The sequence below is a fragment of the Bufo bufo genome, chromosome 7, assembly GCF_905171765.1.
Source record: "Bufo bufo chromosome 7, aBufBuf1.1, whole genome shotgun sequence".
Lineage (NCBI taxonomy): Eukaryota > Metazoa > Chordata > Amphibia > Anura > Bufonidae > Bufo > Bufo bufo.
The window spans coordinates 184,584,421-184,602,696 of record NC_053395.1 but is presented as its reverse complement, the minus strand read 5'-3'; the positions used below and the strand labels follow the sequence as shown (position 1 = coordinate 184,602,696).

The 18,276-nt window shown below is 42.9% G+C and overlaps 1 protein-coding gene across 1 annotated transcript in view; it reads right to left on the bottom strand.

The window, feature by feature from the left end:
• LOC121008813 (dynein heavy chain 11, axonemal-like) overlaps positions 1 to 7,600 on the bottom strand; it is a 489,011-nt gene extending 481,411 nt beyond the window's left edge. Inside the window, exons 1-4 of the mRNA XM_040441508.1 lie at positions 7,569 to 7,600; positions 7,127 to 7,379; positions 4,784 to 4,927; positions 1,079 to 1,257 (exon numbers count right to left, since the gene is read on the bottom strand). Coding sequence (XP_040297442.1) covers positions 1,079 to 1,257; positions 4,784 to 4,927; positions 7,127 to 7,379; positions 7,569 to 7,600 — 608 coding nt within the window. The remainder of the gene's footprint in view (positions 1 to 1,078; positions 1,258 to 4,783; positions 4,928 to 7,126; positions 7,380 to 7,568) is intronic.
• Positions 7,601 to 18,276: the final 10,676 nt, after the last annotated feature.

Sequence of the window (18,276 nt, the reverse complement as noted above, 5' to 3'; positions counted from 1 at the left end):
TTTACAATGACAGTCAATGTTGTTGCACTGCAACATGCAACATGTTGCAACCTCAACGCGACAGTCGCACAAAAAGACAACTTGAATGGATTTTTTGCGACTGTTGTGTCGCGACACCATTGACTATCATTCTAAAAAATGTTGCGCAACTTTTCTACGAAACATGTCGCTGTGTAGTCCTAGCCTTAGAGAAAGGTAGCCCAATCCTGGTTGATTTCATCCACTTCCATCAAAACCTTATTAGGACTCTCCTCTGAAGAGGAACTATTGCCTGTAAACAAGGGTGAGAAAATCTAGCCAAGTGGTCATAGAAAGGGCTTGGAGAGGCAAACACCAAGCCCTTCTCTTCTTAGTATTACATTGGGGTGGCTATTTTGAACTTTGTAGTTGGGCCACTCTATGTATGCCACTGGGTACTTTAGTTAGTTGACTCAGTGAGAGATGATGTAACCTCTGTCCTCAGCACAGACGAACGTAATGTTTTAATATACATTGATAAAAAGTGTAGGACTGCTTAAAAGGGTGGCCCGTGCCCTGTGAGAACCCATCCTTAGGACCTGGTCTGAGCTTCCCTAGAGAGAATATATAAGCGGGCATAGAAATGGTGCCAGGTTCCTGATGCCAATTATGTTTTGTAAGCAACTCTCAAAGTGAAAGTAGCTAATTCCTTAAGAGACTATTGCACCAGGACTGAGTTATACCACCGGTATGGCTGCTCTCTTTAACCGTAATGCACGTCCTGGCAGGGTGGGTGGCAAAGCTGTTGATGAATGTAGCAGAGGGCCTGTGAAAGGTAGTGGCCCAGCTAACTAGGCGGTCACATGGAGGAGCAGAGCATATTCCATGAGGTGGCTCGTACATCTCGCTAATGATTTGACTGTTGTGGGTAAGCCACTTTGTAGAGGGTAATTTATATGAATTTTTCACTTAAACTGTAGCGTGTTGGGGAAACGCCAAATTAAATCTTCGCCCCGCTGAGGGAAAGCCTAGCTAAGCCTCTGCTGACAGGTGGAAATACTCCTACATACTTACAACTAAAGAACAATATTCGACACAGAACAGAGAATACCCGACTCACATGCTGGTATTGTCGCCCTCAGGATATGCCGGCAGTGTTAAGAACGTTCTACCAGATATGAGCCCTTGCAAGTTGAGAATTTTACATTTCAGCTTCTCAATATGGCTTTTTATATCTCGTAAGTAATCCTTTGGCCAGTCTTTATATACCAGTGGATTTGAAATAATTTCCAGTAGCACCTGGTAAGCACATTGCAGATTGAATTAAGGAAGACATTAGACATAGAAACAGAGAAAATGTATTTACAAACCATTTTCATGAGCGGCTTTCTTTACCTAACTAGTCTTTACCAAATGCCATCTCCCTCATACAGTACAATTGTAAGGACGTATTCTCAAAGGATCCCTAACATCATGAAATTATTCATATAATACACTCAAAACAACCTGAGGAGGCAATCATATGGAGTATGTAAAGCCTAAAACGTAACTTTTAATACATATTACTAATATAAGATATCCCTAAAAATATGTGATACGACACAATACATAGAAAATGTAGTAGGAAAAAAATTGGTGCACGGCGACACCTATAGATAACCAGTTGTCCTACCACAACCCGGAAGGTTCCAAAGCTCCACGATCCCAGGAAGGAGGCTGTCCTTTTGTCATCACCACGTCATTGTACACAGGGATAGCTTTTATCTCCCATTAAGCTTCCTTCCTGTGATCGTGGAGCTTTGGAACCTTCCGGGTTGTGGTAGGACAACTGGTTATCCATAGGTGCCGCCGTGCACCAATTTTTCTCCTACTACATTTTTCTATGTATTGTGTCGTATCATATATTTTTAGGGATATCTTATATTAGTAATATGTATTAAAAGTTACGTTTTAGGCTTTACATACTCCATATGATTGCCTCTTCAGGTTGTTTTGTTAAATAATAGGTGATCTAACACGATTTTCATTAATATTCCTTAATATTTCTTATAGAATACACTCAACCAAAATTGTATTAGTGTGGATGAAACAATTCTGTACTTGTAAAATGTTCTCACGCTTGGTGAACAGATACGTGGTTACAATGGAGTGATTGATCCACGGATTGTACCATGATCCTATAATCTGACAATGATTTTTTAACCATCCAGGCACAGAGGGACGTGCACGGCATTGATGAACATCAAGCTGTGATAATGGGTCCCTTTAAAATTATCTTTGCCCATGTTAAGGAGTTCTCAGGAAATAAATATAGCTTCAATAAATAAAACATATTGCAATTTACAAATAAACTCTGCTAAAATTCAGTCCCACCAGGATTTAGGATCTAGAGGACCGTAGCTGCGGGAAAGTAGGTGACATTGTATACAAGTCTCAATTATCCACAGATGTGTCATATCTCTATATGATTAATTAAAAAAATAAACTGGATCCTTTTCAGCACTGCCATCAGTGGTCATCGGGCAAAATTGTAGATTAAAGTTATTTTTTAAAATTCTTTTTAACTTTAAAGTGCGTTTTAGACCTGGACCGTGTTCTCCCTCATTTAAGAACACAGTCTGGGTCTGAATTCACATTTTAATTGACACCCACACAAAAGAAAAGTATTTTAAACTGAAACATTGTCTGACGACCACTGATAACATTATCAGAAAGGAAACAGTATTTTTTTTCTATTAGCACTGATTGTAAAGACCAGTTCAAACAAACCACTAAATGAGCAGGACCATTGGCAGCAGTCTCGATAAATCAAAAATGATGTGCCTTCAGTATAAGGAAATACCTTCAGTACGCAAATAAGGTCTTAGCAGTCTCTAGCTCTAATGCCACCAGATGTAAGGCAGATATCCTACAAGTCAATGTTTGAGACATGACTTTGATAATAATTAAGCCAGCACCTCATCTGCAGAGAAGCACTGCCTGGTAGGGATCAACCTATATTGATTTTTTTTAGAGCCGATACCGATAATCTGTGAACTTTCAGGCCGATAGCCGATTATTTATACTGATATTCTGTGCATTTTCATTTTTGAAAAAAATACAAAAATTCCTACACAAATCTGCTGAAAATGAACATGTTTATTGTGAACGTTCAGCTTTTTTTTTTGTAAATCTTTCTTTTTCATTTATAAGTGTTTTTTTTTACTAACTATTAGCCCTCTTAGGAGCTAGAACCCTTGTCCTATTCACCCTGATAGATCTCTATTAGGGTGAATAGGACTTTACACTCTCCCTGCTGCCCTGTGCATAGTAGACACAGCAGCAGGGAGTTGACTATGGCAGCCAGGGCTTCAGTAGGGTCCTGGCTGCCATGGTAAGCAATCGGAGCCCCAGGCTTACACTGCTGGGGCTCCGATCAGAAGCTGCCCCTGTACCACCAATGAGGAGGGGAGAGGGGACCCTGTGGCCACTGCCAAAAATGACTAATACTGGGGGGCTTGGGTGGGGGGGCGCATTTCGCTACCAATGTTTTTAACACTGGGATTTGAGGGGGACGCACTGTGCCACCAATGAAGATAACTCGCCCATTATTTCAAATGCAGGAGGCGGGTGCTGGCTGCAGAATCAGATAGCCGCACCCGACCTCTATGAGCGGTAGCTGCGATCCGCAGCAGTTAACCCCTCAGGTGCGTCAGGGGTTAACTACCGCAGATCGCAGCTACTTGTCATAGAGGTCGGGTGCGGCTATATGATTCTGCAGCCAGCTCCTGCCTCCTGCTGAATTTGAATGAATGAGTGCGTTAACATCATTGGTCGCGCAGTGGCCACAGCCCCTCCCCTCCTCTTCTCCTCTCATTGGTGGCAGCGGCAGCAGCGGCACAGGGAGAGGGAGACACTGCTTCCTTCTCCCCTGTGCTGCTGAGGGAACATGGATCACGCTGACAGCATGGATAGCATGGGATAGGCATAAGGCCATCCTTCATATAAGATAGGGGCTATTCATAATATTCAGTATATTGGGCAGACTAGATGAGCCAAATGGTTCTTATCTTCCGACACATTCTATGTTTCTATGTTATCGGCATATCGGCAAGGTTAGATGAAGATTACTTTGAAAATCCTGAATATCGGCTGATAATATTGGTAAAACCGATAATCGGTCGATCCCTACTGCCTGGCCTATAAGACTCCTCACGCCAATTAAGCACTCTCCATAGGGAGATTCAGGACGCCCAGAATCCTGACCTAGACTTCTCACCCAGTTGAGCCAGTACTCTCTGCTCTTCACTGATGAGGGGCAATCATCTCAAAATAGCTGTCTGCAGATGAGATGCTTGCTTAATTATTATCCAAGTCATGTCTCAAGGCCTGTTTAAAAGGTCAAACATTGATAGCTACTTGATAGAACTTGCAAAGAGCTCATTCACATACCCTCTTCCCAGAATTCAAGAGGAGCGTTGCCTTACCTATAAGACTCCTCGCACCAATTAGGCGCTCTCCATCAGGAGATATAATATCCCCCCAAAGCCCTCAGTACAGCTACCATAGGTGAGTGCAAAATATGAAGCACATATACAGACCTGCGACTGAAAGACTTCTCCTTTTATTTGCATACTATACAAAGATGTAAATGAGCTGTGCCCCTCCCTCTCCCAAATCCACTATTGTGAACATCAACCTTAATGGAGCTAATTTTGGTAGTATATTTGAAGATTAACGCAACTGTCTCTTGCTTGAGCTATAATATTCTAACATTGGCAAATACATACCTTATATATAAACCGATCTAGGGATAAGGGAGTCTTTTTTTGCAGATCAGACCTACCTCTGTTATAAGGGCAGAGATTTGTTCGAGGACCAAGGATGATACTTCACTCAGGACAACGTCATTTTTAAAATCACTTGCTAAAATCTTCTTAGGTGTTTTCTTCAGCAAGCAGAAAACTTTCATTTTCCATGTGACTGATATCTGTGTGGTATAAAATACTGAGTAAGAATCCTAAAATCCTATGAATGTTAGAGTTAAAGGGGTATTCCTTCCAAAACACTTATCAACTGTCCACAGGATAGGTGATAAATATAAAATTAGTTGGTGTCCGACCACTGGGACCTTACCAATAACTAGAATGGAGCACCCTGGTGCCACATCCCACCCCTTCCCAACCACACAATAGAGCCAAAAAGGAATTTCAATGGAGCAATGGTCATGCGGCTGGAGGAAGTGTGGTTCCCATTCTAGTGATTGGCGGAGGTTCCAGTCATTATACTCTTACCAATCTAACATTTATCCTCCTATACCCTTAAGAACATCTGTCATCAAAACACTGGGGCACATTTATTAAGACCGCCGTTTTAGAGGCCGGTCTTAATAAAGGCCCATTGCTGGTGGTGGTTCCGCCAAAGTTATGAAGAGGCGCAGGCCTCTTCATAACTTTGCCGCATCCATCACCAGTTTTAAATGTAAGACAGCTTCCGAGCTGTCTTACATTTAGACCATTTTCTACACCAAAAACGGGGTGTAGAAAATGGTGAATGAAACAGGCCGGCTGGCCCGTCCCCTTCCCCACCCACAATTTTAGAACTGGCATGAGCTGGGCGAAGTCGCAGATAGTACACAGATAGATACACGGTTAGTTGCACCGCCATCTGCGCCTGAAATACACCTAATTTAGGTGTATCTCAGCATAGTAAATGACCCCCATTGTTTGTATATTTTTGTATATTTTTGTATGTTTTTAATCAAATTGTCTGCTCTTGAATAGTCCTAGCATCCCTCCCTGACTCTCTTAGAATACCAAATTTAGCAGTTTTCTCTAAATTCTGACAACTTGGCTGGTAACATAAACCTCACATACAGTGATGAGCAACAGTTAACTTGACTGGTCAAGCCTAAAAGCTTCACCCCTTATACTTATAAAAAGAGAATGTTTAAGAGAGAGTGTGAGTAGGGAGAGGGAAAGGGAGAGTTTTTAGCAAAATTGTGTATGATTATGTACATTTTCAAGTATAAGCATAATTACTATTTTTGCAATTTTGTAATGAAGTAGACAAACATACATGGAGATGCTGGATTGTGCATGCATTCAGCACACAATGGCCTTCATTTACTATTGTGGCTGTGCCTGAATTATGGCTTATTTTGCATCAAAATCTGGTGCATATTTTTGTTGTAAAATCTCATTTTAAATATAATTATTAAATAAATGTGCCAAAAAGAATTGGCTCCTACGTAATGCTCGACTGACTACACCAAACTGACTTTAGTATAAAAATGTGCTTGAGTGTCTACAATTCTTGCTTGATGCACCGTATCAATCATACAGCATGTGCCACTGTTATAAACTTGGTGCATCTATAGACTGACTAAGTTTATGCGTACCACACTCTTTTAATCTTGGTGGTTTTGTGGTAGGAGTTTTTTTTTTTTTTTTAACTGTAACATATGGCTTGGGCCTGTAGTTTTTTTTTTTTGTGTGTGTGTGAAAATGTAGTGAATTTTAACATTTCATGTAATTTGCCTCCAATTAAGTTTGGTCCAATGGTGTCATTGATAAAATTGGAAAACATCCATATATCTGACATTACCGTGCTTGTATTATGGGTGTGCTAATAAATATGCTATGAACGTACAGATTACTATTGACGTTACTAATTAGCAGGCTGTGCAGCCCAGTGAAGTACCCCTTCATCTACACGAATTTCGGTGTGGATTTATGTGCGTTTCCACACCAAATCCACATGTGTTACTTGTGGATTTTGTTGCAGATTTGATGCGATTTTGCTGCAGATTTCCTCCTTCCACTGAAAAGGGTGAAATTTGTGCCAAAAATCGCACAAATAATTGGCATGCTGTGGATTTCAAAATTCGCACACAGATCAATTTCTGCACAGAAGAAAAAAGCAAAGTGTGCAGGCAACCTTAAAGTGGAAGTTTATTTGATATATTGAACTAGGTGTTCCCATTTTCTCTTGGCATGTTGGTGGCATCAGGGATATGTGTTTTGTACATCTGTACTAGGAGACCACATAAATGCATCTGATTTTGTGTGCTGCCATATATCTCCATATCATCTATATACACTATATTATATATAATATATATTATATGTTCTCTCCACATACAGTCTATAAACTACCTCTACATGTTATGATGAAAGGATCTACTTACCAGTTGGTCAGTAGCCTGCAGTGTACCACCAGGCCCGGTATACAGCAGAATCTTCTGTTGCTCTGCAGACTCCAAGAAAGTCAGCAGCAGCCTTTGGTTGTCCTCCGAGGATACAAACCGGTTCCATTTTTCAGCTTTCAGCTTGAGAGACTTAAAGGCAAGTTCTTTAATAAAATCTATGCGCTCATCCCCGACCAGGTTGCTGAGTGGTGACTCAGGCTGCAGGACACCTGGTCCATTTTCACTCCCTGGACTGAAAGAAAAGGGCATAATAGGATTGATGCCTGAGAAAATAACAGTGCTAAACATCTAAAAGCCTACGGACTGTAAAAGCAGCATTGCAGTGTAGAGGCCTCATTAATGTGTTAATTCCTTGCATTTCTAAGAGTGTAACAGATTGATATTTCCATTACATACAAGTGATCCCTCATTTTCGACTTACCTCTCTCTGAGATGAGATAACTCAGATGACATGATTCTCCTGATCTCAGCCGTGGACCTCCCTCTGCTGCTCCTCCGACTCTGTGAGTAACAAGCAGTGTAAGTACAGATGAATTATAGAATAATCTGCTGCTGTCCAGCTCCAGAGGTAACTTTATTCCCATATGCTTGTCACGGCCCTGCTAATGTAACCCAATAACTCAAGTTGGCCTCTAAGCCCTAGTCAAGCATGGTGAACGCTATATTCTTTTACATGGACGGGGCTTCCTATGCATCACATTCTAGTACATAGAGTTTTAGAGTAGTTATTCGGTATAGTCCAAAAATAACCCTCAAAACGCACATTAAAGGGAACCTGTCACCTGCAAAACGCATATTAAACCGACCACAGTACCTTACAGTATCCCCCAGTGTGTTGCTAATCATGTTTTTCTTTCTTCTTTGTGTTTCTTCATACTTGTTAAAAACGCTGTTTTAATGTCGGTTGGCGCTGTCTCCGAGTCAGGCTTGAAGTCAAGGGGGCAGCGGCCTCCTTGCTTCAAGTAAAGCTAAGCCCGCCTCTTACCCCTCCTCTACAATTAGATGGACATGCTGCCGGGATCACACTCTTCTAGCGCATGCGCGGTACGCTGCCTGTTACAGCGTGACGGCCGGGCGCGCGCGCGATCAAACTGTCTGGCGCATCCGCAGTCAGCAAAATGCAGGCGGGTGAGTGAGGATTGCGCTGTAACAGGCAGCGTACCGCGCATGTGCTAGAAGAGCGCCATCACGGCTTCACGGCAGCATGTCCATCTAATTGTAGAGAGGAGGGGTAAGAGGCGGGCTTAGCTTTACTTGAAGCAAGGAGGCCGCTGCCCCCTTGACTTCAAGCCTGACTCGGAGACAGCGCCAACCGACATTAAAACAGCGTTTTTAACAAGTATGAAGAAACACAAAGAGGAAAGAAAAACATGATTAGCAACACACTGGGGGATACTGTAAGGTACTGTGGTCGGTTTAATATGCGTTTTGCAGGTGACAGGTTCCCTTTAAGATTGAATCATACCATCTTCCCAATTGTAGAAATAACACAAATAAAGGATTGGAAATTGATATTGAGGATTATATCCCGTTTTTTTTAAGGCTTAATATATGGCTTTCTGAATGCAGCCTGGTAGTAGTTTTGTGGAGCTGTAATATAACCACAATTTAACATCCCCAAAACCACTTAATGGTTCTACTGAATGGGACTTAGAGCATTTTAGAAACCTATTGTGATCTAAATTAGGTTCAGAAAACCAAAGGATCCGATTATTGCAACTGTATCAAGCAATTTAGTTTATGTAGATTTTCCACATAGATTTTCATGTGGATTTTGTTGGGTTTCCACGCCAATTCTGCACCAAAATCCACATGGGCTACATGTAGATTTTGACATGGATTTGCCCCAGATGTCACCCCTTGCATTGCAAAGGGTGAAATCTGCACTGAAAATCCATACAAACAAATGTGATGCTACGGATTTCAAAATCCGCACCGCAGGTCAATTAATGTGTAGAAAATTTCTACACCATTTAGATGAGATTTTGCAAATCTCATTTACTTATCAGGTACTATATTATGCTGTGGATCTTCCGCCCCAAAAAATCTGAGTGTGCACATGGCCTTCTAGTTGTCAGAAACTAGCCTAAGGCCTCATACACATTGTATGCCACATGTTGCACCACATTACCCTCTTGAAGCACTGGAGCTTTATTTCTAGAGGGAAATACCGTCAAGTGTCTTTAACATTGCATGTTCAGTCCTGGAAACACACTCCGTGTGATGGCTGCATTTCCTAGACTGAACACCTCTGACCATAATGATTTATGACTCATTACAGAAGACCGCAGGTCTTCTGTACTATACTCACATAATTCCTGAGACCTGCGCTCAGGTAGAAACTTTGTATGTTATTATGATGCTGTAAGTTCGGTCAGATAAGCAGTCTTCAGTCCAGGAAATGCAACAATCATATAGAGCAGGCATCCTCAAACTGCGGCCCTCCAGCTGTTGTAAAACTACAACTCCCGCAATGCCCTGCTGTAGGCTGATACCTGTAGGCTGTTCGGGCATGCTGGGAGTTGAAGTTTTGCAACAGCTGGAGGGCCGCAGTTTGAGGATGCCTGGTGTAGACACTTCTATAGGTTTTAGTTAAACAGCTCTTACACCAGGTAACCTTTATAGGGGTTTTTCGAGAATTTAATACTGATGAACTATTCTCTGGATAGGTCATCAGTATCTGATGAGTTGGAATCCGACACCCGGGACCCCCACCGATCAGCTGTTTGAGAAGGCAGTAGCGCCAAGGACTTCTCATAGCTTTCCCTAGGCCAATTACAACACTTTTATCGGTCACGTGGCCTAGGCGCAGCTCAGTCCCTTTGAAGTAAATGGGGCTGAGCTACCATACCAAGCACATCCGCTATACAATGTACTACACTCTCACAGGAGTGCCGATGCCTTCTCAATCAGCTGATTGGTAGGGGTCCCAGGTGTCGGACCCCCACAGATCAGATACTGATAACCTCCAGAGGATAGGTCATCAATATAAAACTCCTGGAAAATCCTTTTAAGTTAGGGTACTTTCACACTTGCGTTTTTCTTTTCCGGCACTGAGTTCCGTCCTAGGGGCTGTATACCGGAAAAGAACTGCTCAGGTATATCCTAATGCATTCTGAATGGAGAGCAATCCGTTCAGGATGCATCAGGATGTCTTCAGTTCAGTCTTTTTGACTGATCAGGCAAAAGATAAAACCGCAGCGTGCTACGCTTTTATCTCCGGCCAAAAAAACTGAAGACTTGCCTGAATATTTTTAGTGCCCGATACGGCATTCAAAATACCAGAATGCCGGACCAGTCCTTCCGGTCTGCGAATGCGCAGACCGAAAAAAAGGTAAAAAAAATAAAGGCTGGATCCGTTTTTCCGGATGACACCGGAAAGACGGATCCGGCATTTCAATGCATTTTTCTGACTGATCAGGCATTTTTCAGACTGATCAGGATCCTGATCAGTCTTACAAATGCCATCAGTTGGTATACGTTTTGCCGGATCCGGCCGGCAGTTCCGGCGACGGAACTCCTTGCCGGATCACTCTGTCGCAAGTGTGAAAGTAGTCTTAGCTGACTCACTCACTCTGAGTTTTAATCCTGAGCTTATACTAATATCACACAACACAACACTCCTTTGTGGCCAACTCTTCCATTATGGGGCTGGTAAACAGGTTGTGCGTCATTTATACTGTCTTTGCACACTGAACTGAGTAGAACTTATTTGGTGGCCTATTGTCCCCACCCTACTCTGCAAAGACTCCTGCTGCTTCTGTGTACAGGATGCACGTGTGTTTCCCTCTTTTACACATCACCTGTCCAATACCTCCCAATTTTTGAAAAGCTCAAAGAGGGACAACAGCAGCAGTGCGTTTAGCCCAACGTCTTTCTATACACACCCAATTTGTGCCCCGACAATAATTATTACCCCTTAGTGCTCGCACTCAGTAGTTATACCCCCTTAGTGCCCCTCACACAAGTTTTGACCCCCCTTACAAAAATGCTGCCCCTTTAGTGTTACTAAAATGAAAAAAATAAAATAATACTCACCTGCCCTGTTCACCCGATAAATGGAGCACAACAGGCTCTTCCCAGCAGCAGGTGCAATGCAGTGACATCAAGGGGATGATCTCAGTGGGCGCGATGACGTCACTGCATCATGCCTGTTGCTGGAGAGAGCACAGGCCGTTGCATGGTGCTCCCTGCTTTACCATTGTCTTCAAATGTATCTGTGGTCTCAGGACGCAGATGCAGTTGAAATTGGGACATACCTCAGCCTTTATGTGATCATGGGACAGACGTCGAAATTGGGATTGTTGGGAGGTTATGCCCGACTTGAACTTTGGTTCCAGTCCCCTCTGCTGCAAACTGCAGATACACAGCAACTACCACATACAGAGACAGGCTCTCTGTGTGTTACTTGTTGCAATTTATTTCATGCAATTTAAAAAAGATCCTGTATGAAAATACAGTGGCATGCATGGCTACACAGGAATGCATTACTACTATATTTGAGATTCTGCCAGTTAAAATAGTATGTACAATAGTACAGCGGCTCCAATATGTCCTGGATATAAAAGGGTGAATAACGTAGGTCTTACCATAAGACATAAGCTTATAAAAATCTTTATGTTTTGGGGCACTCTCCCATAAAATGATGTCGCCGACTGGAAACTTTCCCCTAATGTCTCTGTTGCATCCTTATCGCCCAACGCATTTTCTCTTGTTGTAGTGCAAGATTCATCAGGGGACGTCCAAAAATTGGGATACTTAGGCCTCATGCACGTGACAGAATTGTTCAACCATTTATTATCTGCATATTTTGCAGATAGCACACTGACCCATTCATTTCTATGGGGCCATGCACATATCTGCATTTTTTTCGGATTTGTGATGAAAGAGCACACCCTAGGTTGAGAATAGCCCTTTCTATTGATGGTAGCGAGAAAAATACAAGATGAGCACAGAAGCTGTCCGTATTTTGTGCATTGAAATACAGACATGGCTTAGGAAGATGTGAGGTGCTCCTTAAGCCATGAATCATAAATCTCTCCCAGAGTGCACTCACATGTGGTGAACAAAATCTGTTGCAAAATATGCAGATTTTAACAAAGGATTTGTTGCGGATTTCTTTGCGAATTTTTGTGTAATTACATCCCCCATTGAAATGAATGGAGACATCCAGCCTCAACAAATTATTATTTATATAGTTTTAATTGTGTTTTTAATTGACGTGTGCTGTCCGCATTTTCTGCACACATGCCCATTGAATTGAATGTGTCTGTTTACACATCAGTATTTTTTTTACTGACCATGGGTCAGTGACTGTGAAGACTAATAGACTAATAAGCTAATAAGCTAAAAACGTATCCTTTACAGACATCATGGATGGAACAAGGATGGTTTTTTCACAGACTTGAAAATGACACGGAAATGTGGGCGAGGCCTAAGGGTACGGCCACACAGTCAGGTTTCTGCACGCAGTTGCGGAAGTCAAAATTAGGGGTGGATCACAAAAGGAGAGAAAGTATAAAAGACAAATAAGACTTCTTTTATTTTCAATTCACTCCTGGCTTTGGCTTCCAACACTGCATCAGGAAACCTGACCATGTGACCGTAACCTAAGGCTCCATTCACAAGACCCATGTCCGTTTTGCAAGCCCCGCACTGTTACAAATGTCAGTGTGCTGTCTTTTGTGGCCCCATTGAAATGAATGGGTCTGAATCCGATCTGCAAAAAATGCAGGCCAAATAATAAGGTTGTGTAATGGGGCCTAATTCAGGCAAAGTCTGAAGAACGAGTAGCTGAGTTTACAAGAGCGGTAATGATATGGTATATTCTTTTGCTTGTGGAAATACAAAACCTTTTTGTAAGTCATCATCACTCAGCCATGATCGCGTCACACCTGTTGGAAGAAACCAGATAGCGCCCGTACATAATAGAAAGATCATCTTTCTCATTTAGATACAATGACTAATGACAACTACTTGCAAAGATGTCACTTTTTGAAACACTTTAATTTAATGAAAAAAAATAAAAATAGTTTTAGAAAAAAATATATATATATAGGTGTGCTGCTAGTCTCTGGAACCCTCTCCTATTTTTGGGACATCTTCAAGGAACGTAAAGACTGATTTACACAATAGATTTACCAATCCAGATCTCAGCTAGACATTTAAGAACTGCATGGTGTGATAAAAACCTTATAATACTGCATTATGCACAGGTAAACGGACAGTATATCAGCATCTATGTCACAGCCTGTAAATAAAAACGTGGTTGCAGTGGTGGGCAACTAATTGGTGCGTATGTTTTTTTTAATTATTTTATCATATTTGTGTACACTGGGGGAGTTTAATTATAACTTGTACAACCCCATTAAGATCTCATTCAGATGGCTGTAACATGGGCAGACTGCAGGTTCACATAACCATTCTTGAACCATCATAGATCCTTTTGATGCTGTGAGTTCAACTCAGTAGAGCTGCGGTTGGGTCAGGACACCCGTCCGTAATATTGGCACAATATATGGCCTTAAAGGGAGTCCATCACCATGATCTTGGACTATTATTTGCAGGAATACATAAGTAGTACTAAGGCCTCCTGCACACGAACGTGTGCGCCCCGTGGCCGTGCTGAGGCCCGCAATGCACGAACACCAACCGTGGGGCAGCCGCAGCGGATCGCGGACCCATTCACTTTAATGGGTCCGCGATCCGGCTGTTCCGCAAAAAGATAGGACATGTTCTATCTTTTTGCAGAACGGAATTGCGGGATGAAACCCCAAGGAAGCACTCCGTAGTGCTTCCGTAGGGTTACGTTCCGCATCTCCGGACCCATTGAAGTGAATGGGTCTGCAAATCCGGATATGTGGTGTGGAACGGAAGCACGTAAAGAAAGCACTACGGAATGCTTCTGTGGGGTTCCGTTCCGCAAAAAGATAGAACTTGTTCTATCTTTTTGCGGAACGGAAGGATCGCGGAACCCATTCAAGTGAATGGGGTCGCAATCCGCATGCGGCTGGCCCACGGTCGGTGCCCGTGCATTGTGGACCGCAATTTGCGGTTCGCAGCATGGCCACAGGAGACACACGTTCGTGTGAAAGAGGCCTTACAATAATGCAGCATAGCAGTGTGGACTGTGTATTTCAGAGCGGCTTTGAATGCAAACATAGGGGGCAGTAGGAAACTAAATTGTTTTTTTATCTGGACTCCTTATCTGCAGCACTGCTCATGTGTTACCTCACATAATAGTCCAGAATCTTGGTGATGTGGTTTCTGCACACTGATTTCCAGTAATTGCACAGTTTGCACTGACGCACACCATTCCCAAATTGCTGCTCTTTCCCTACCCTACTACAGTGGCATGTGTCTTCCGTGGTAAAGAGAAAAAAAAAGCTTTCTAATATACTATACTGTTGTGTTGCAATTCCTCACCATTTTCAAGACGTCAGTAAATGACAACATAAGTGTTTTATCCACAGGCGGAAAATCAGTTCTAATAAAATGCTACTCACACAGGAGCATGGCTACTAACAAGTGATAAACCTGTGGGAGAAAAGGTTGAGGAATTTAATTAAAGTGAATTAGGCCCAGTTTACATCACATTTCGACCATCGTGTCTAATGTACACTGCTCAAAAAAATTAAGGGAACACTAAAACAACACAATGTAACTCCAAGTCAATCACACTACTGTGAAATCAAACTGTCCACTTAGGAAGCAACACTAAGTGACAATCAATTTCACATGCTGTTGTGCAAATGGGATAGACAACAGGTGGAAATTATAGGCAATTAGCAAGACACCCCCAATAAAGGAGTGGTTCTGCAGGTGGTAACCACAGACCACTTCTCAGTTCCTATGCTTCCTGGCTGATGTTTTGGTCCCTTTTGAATGCTGGCGGTGCTTTCACTCTAGTGGTAGCATGAGACGGAGTCTACAACCCACACAAGTGGCTCAGGTAGTGCAGCTTATCCAGGATGGCACATCAATGCGAGCTGTGGCAAGAAGGTTTGCTGTGTCTGTCAGCGTAGTGTCCAGAGCATGGAGGCACTACCAGGAGACAGGCCAGTACATCAGGAGACATGGAGGAGGCCGTAGGAGGGCAAAAACCCAGCAGCAGGACCGCTACCTCTGCCTTTGTGCAAGGAGGAACAGGAGGAGCTCTGCCAGAGCCCTGCAAAATGACCTCCAGCAGGGCACAAATGTGCATGTGTTTGCTCAAACGGTCAGAAACAGACTCCATGAGGGTGATATGAGGGCCCGACGTCCACAGGTGGGGGTTGAGCTTACAGCCCAACACCGTGCAGGACGTTTGGCATTTGCCAGAGAACACCAAGATTGGCAAATTCGCCACTGGCGCCCTGTGCTCTTCACAGATGAAAGCAGGTTCACACTGAGCACATGTGACAGAGTCTGGAGACGCCATGGAGAACATTCTGCTGCCTGCAACATCCTCCAGCATGACCGGTTTGGCATTGGATCAGTAATGGTGTGGGGTGGCATTTCTTTGGAGGGCCGCACAGCCCTCCATGTGCTCGCCAGAGGTAGCCTGACTGCCATTAGGTACCGAGATGAGATCCTCAGACCCCTTGTGAGACCATATGCTGGTGCAGTTGGCCCTGGGTTCCTCCTAATGCAAGACAATGCTAGACCTCATGTGGCTGGAGTGTGTCAGCAGTTCCTGCAAGATGAAGGCATTGATGCTATGGACTGGCCCGCCCGTTCCCCAGACCTTAATCCAATTGAGCACATCTGGGACATCATGTCTCGCTCTATCCACCAACGTCACGTTGCACCACAGACTGTCCAGGAGTTGGCAGATGCTTTAGTCCAGGTCTGGGAGGAGATCCCTCAGGAGACCGTCCGCCACCTCATCAGGAGCATGCACAGGCGTTGTAGGGAGGTCATACAGGCACGTGGAGGCCACACACACTACTGAGCCTCATTTTGACATGTTTTAAGGACATTACATCAAAGTTGGATCAGCCTGTAGTGTGTTTTTCCACTTTAATTTTGAGTGTGACTCCAAATCCAGACCTCCATGGGTTAAAAAATTTGATTTCCATTTTTTTATTTTTGTGTGATTTTGTTGTCAGCACATTCAACTATGTAAAGAAAAAAGTATTTCAGAAAAATATTTAATTAATTCAGATCTAGGATGTTATTTTTGTGTTCCCTTTATTTTTTTGAGCAGTGTATATGGTGTGAGTATGTATGTGTGTATATATATATATATATATATATATATATATATATATACACACACATACATACACACACTCACCTAAAGAATTATTAGGAACACCATACTAATACGGTGTTGGACCCCCTTTTGCCTTCAGAACTGCCTTAATTCTACGTGCCATTGATTCAACAAGGTGCTGATAGCATTCTTTAGAAATGTTGGCCCATATTGATAGGATAGCATCTTGCAGTTGATGGAGATTTGAGGGATGCACATCCAGGGCACGAAGCTCCCGTTCCACCACATCCCAAAGATGCTCTATTGGGTTGAGATCTGGTGACTGTGGGGGCCATTTTAGTACAGTGAACTCATTGTCATGTTCAAGAAACCAATTTGAAATGATTCGAGCTTTGTGACATGGTGCATTATCCTGCTGGAAGTAGCCATCAGAGGATGGATACATGTTCTCATTCTGTTTACGCCAAATTCATACTCTACCATTTGAATGTCTCAACAGAAATCGAGACTCATCAGACCAGGCAACATTTTTCCAGTCTTCAACAGTCCATTTTTGGTGAGCTTGTGCAAATTGTAGCCTCTTTTTCCTATTTGTAGTGGAGATGAGTGGTACCCGGTGGGGTCTTCTGCTGTTGTAGCCCATCCGCCTCAAGGTTGTGGCTTCACAAATGCTTTGCTGCATACCTCGGTTGTAACGAGTGTTTTTTTTTTTTTTTAAAGACAATTTTTATTTTCATTGAAAGGATGTAACATAAAGTACAAAGAATACAGAGAACAAAGCACAGCATGTCTGTTACATATTATTTTCCATAAAGCATACATTAACACCTGATTAGGCAGTTTAGAGATACGTAACAGAATGACCCCAAGAGACAAGTTCCTCCTAAGGCGTTTCCCCCACCCCCTCCCACCAAAAACCTAAGCCCCCACCCTCCCAACCCCAAATCAAAACCAATTAACTTTCTTTTCTCTTTTTTGTCCTGCCAGAACAATTGCCAAGCTTCATGCCAAACAAGAGCCAACAATATCATGTCGACATATGGGCAAATTCTCTATCATTGTGCCAAGCGACCTAGCGTCCCTTTCAATTGCTCCTCTAAATACCACTTTGTAAGTGTAAAAGGTTTCATAATATCATCAATCTCGGAATCAGTAAAGAACTGGATTAGAAAACCTCTCCATTTCCTAAGAAACTTGCCTCCCTTCCCTTCCTTATGTCTTATTACATCTCCTCGTTCTAAAGCTAACAGTTCTTTAAGACTAGCTAGAATGTCATCCCTAGAAGGGACCAGAGGCTGAAGCCAGCGTTGCAAAATGCTCCTCTTGGTAACCATGCAAAGTGCATGGAAGAGAATAGGCAGTCTACGCTCCACAGGGACCCCATCCTTTAGTTCCTCCCAATAATGAAACAAAAAGATCATCGGGCTTAACGGGACCTTCAGGTTCCAGCTATCCTTTGAGATCTGGGCTACCTGGGACCACAGGCTTTGAATTTGAGGGCAGGACCATAAACCATGATATAGATCGGTGTGCATCACTTTACACTTTGGACAACTAGTGATCCTGTCCGGTTTGTCAGGCGCCGCCGGGAGATTGAAAGCATATATGGCATTGTGCATTATCCTGAACTGTGTGTCCCTCCAGGTTTCATTTATGACCGAGTTCCTTAACGCCCACCATCCTTTTAAGATCTTATCTCCTGCCTCACCATCCTCTAAGATACGCTCCCATGGACGAAAAGCCAGTTGTGGCAGTCCGTCTCCCATTATCTCCCGAAGTTGGGAATATAAGAGAGAAATGGATTGTGGGCCAGTGCCCTTTAGTACTATCTTATCAAACTCATTTTTAGTTCTTTCCTTAGCGACATCCTTTAACCTCTCTGTGAGAAATTTACTGACTTGGGTGTATTGGATAGTTTGAAAGGGATTCAGAT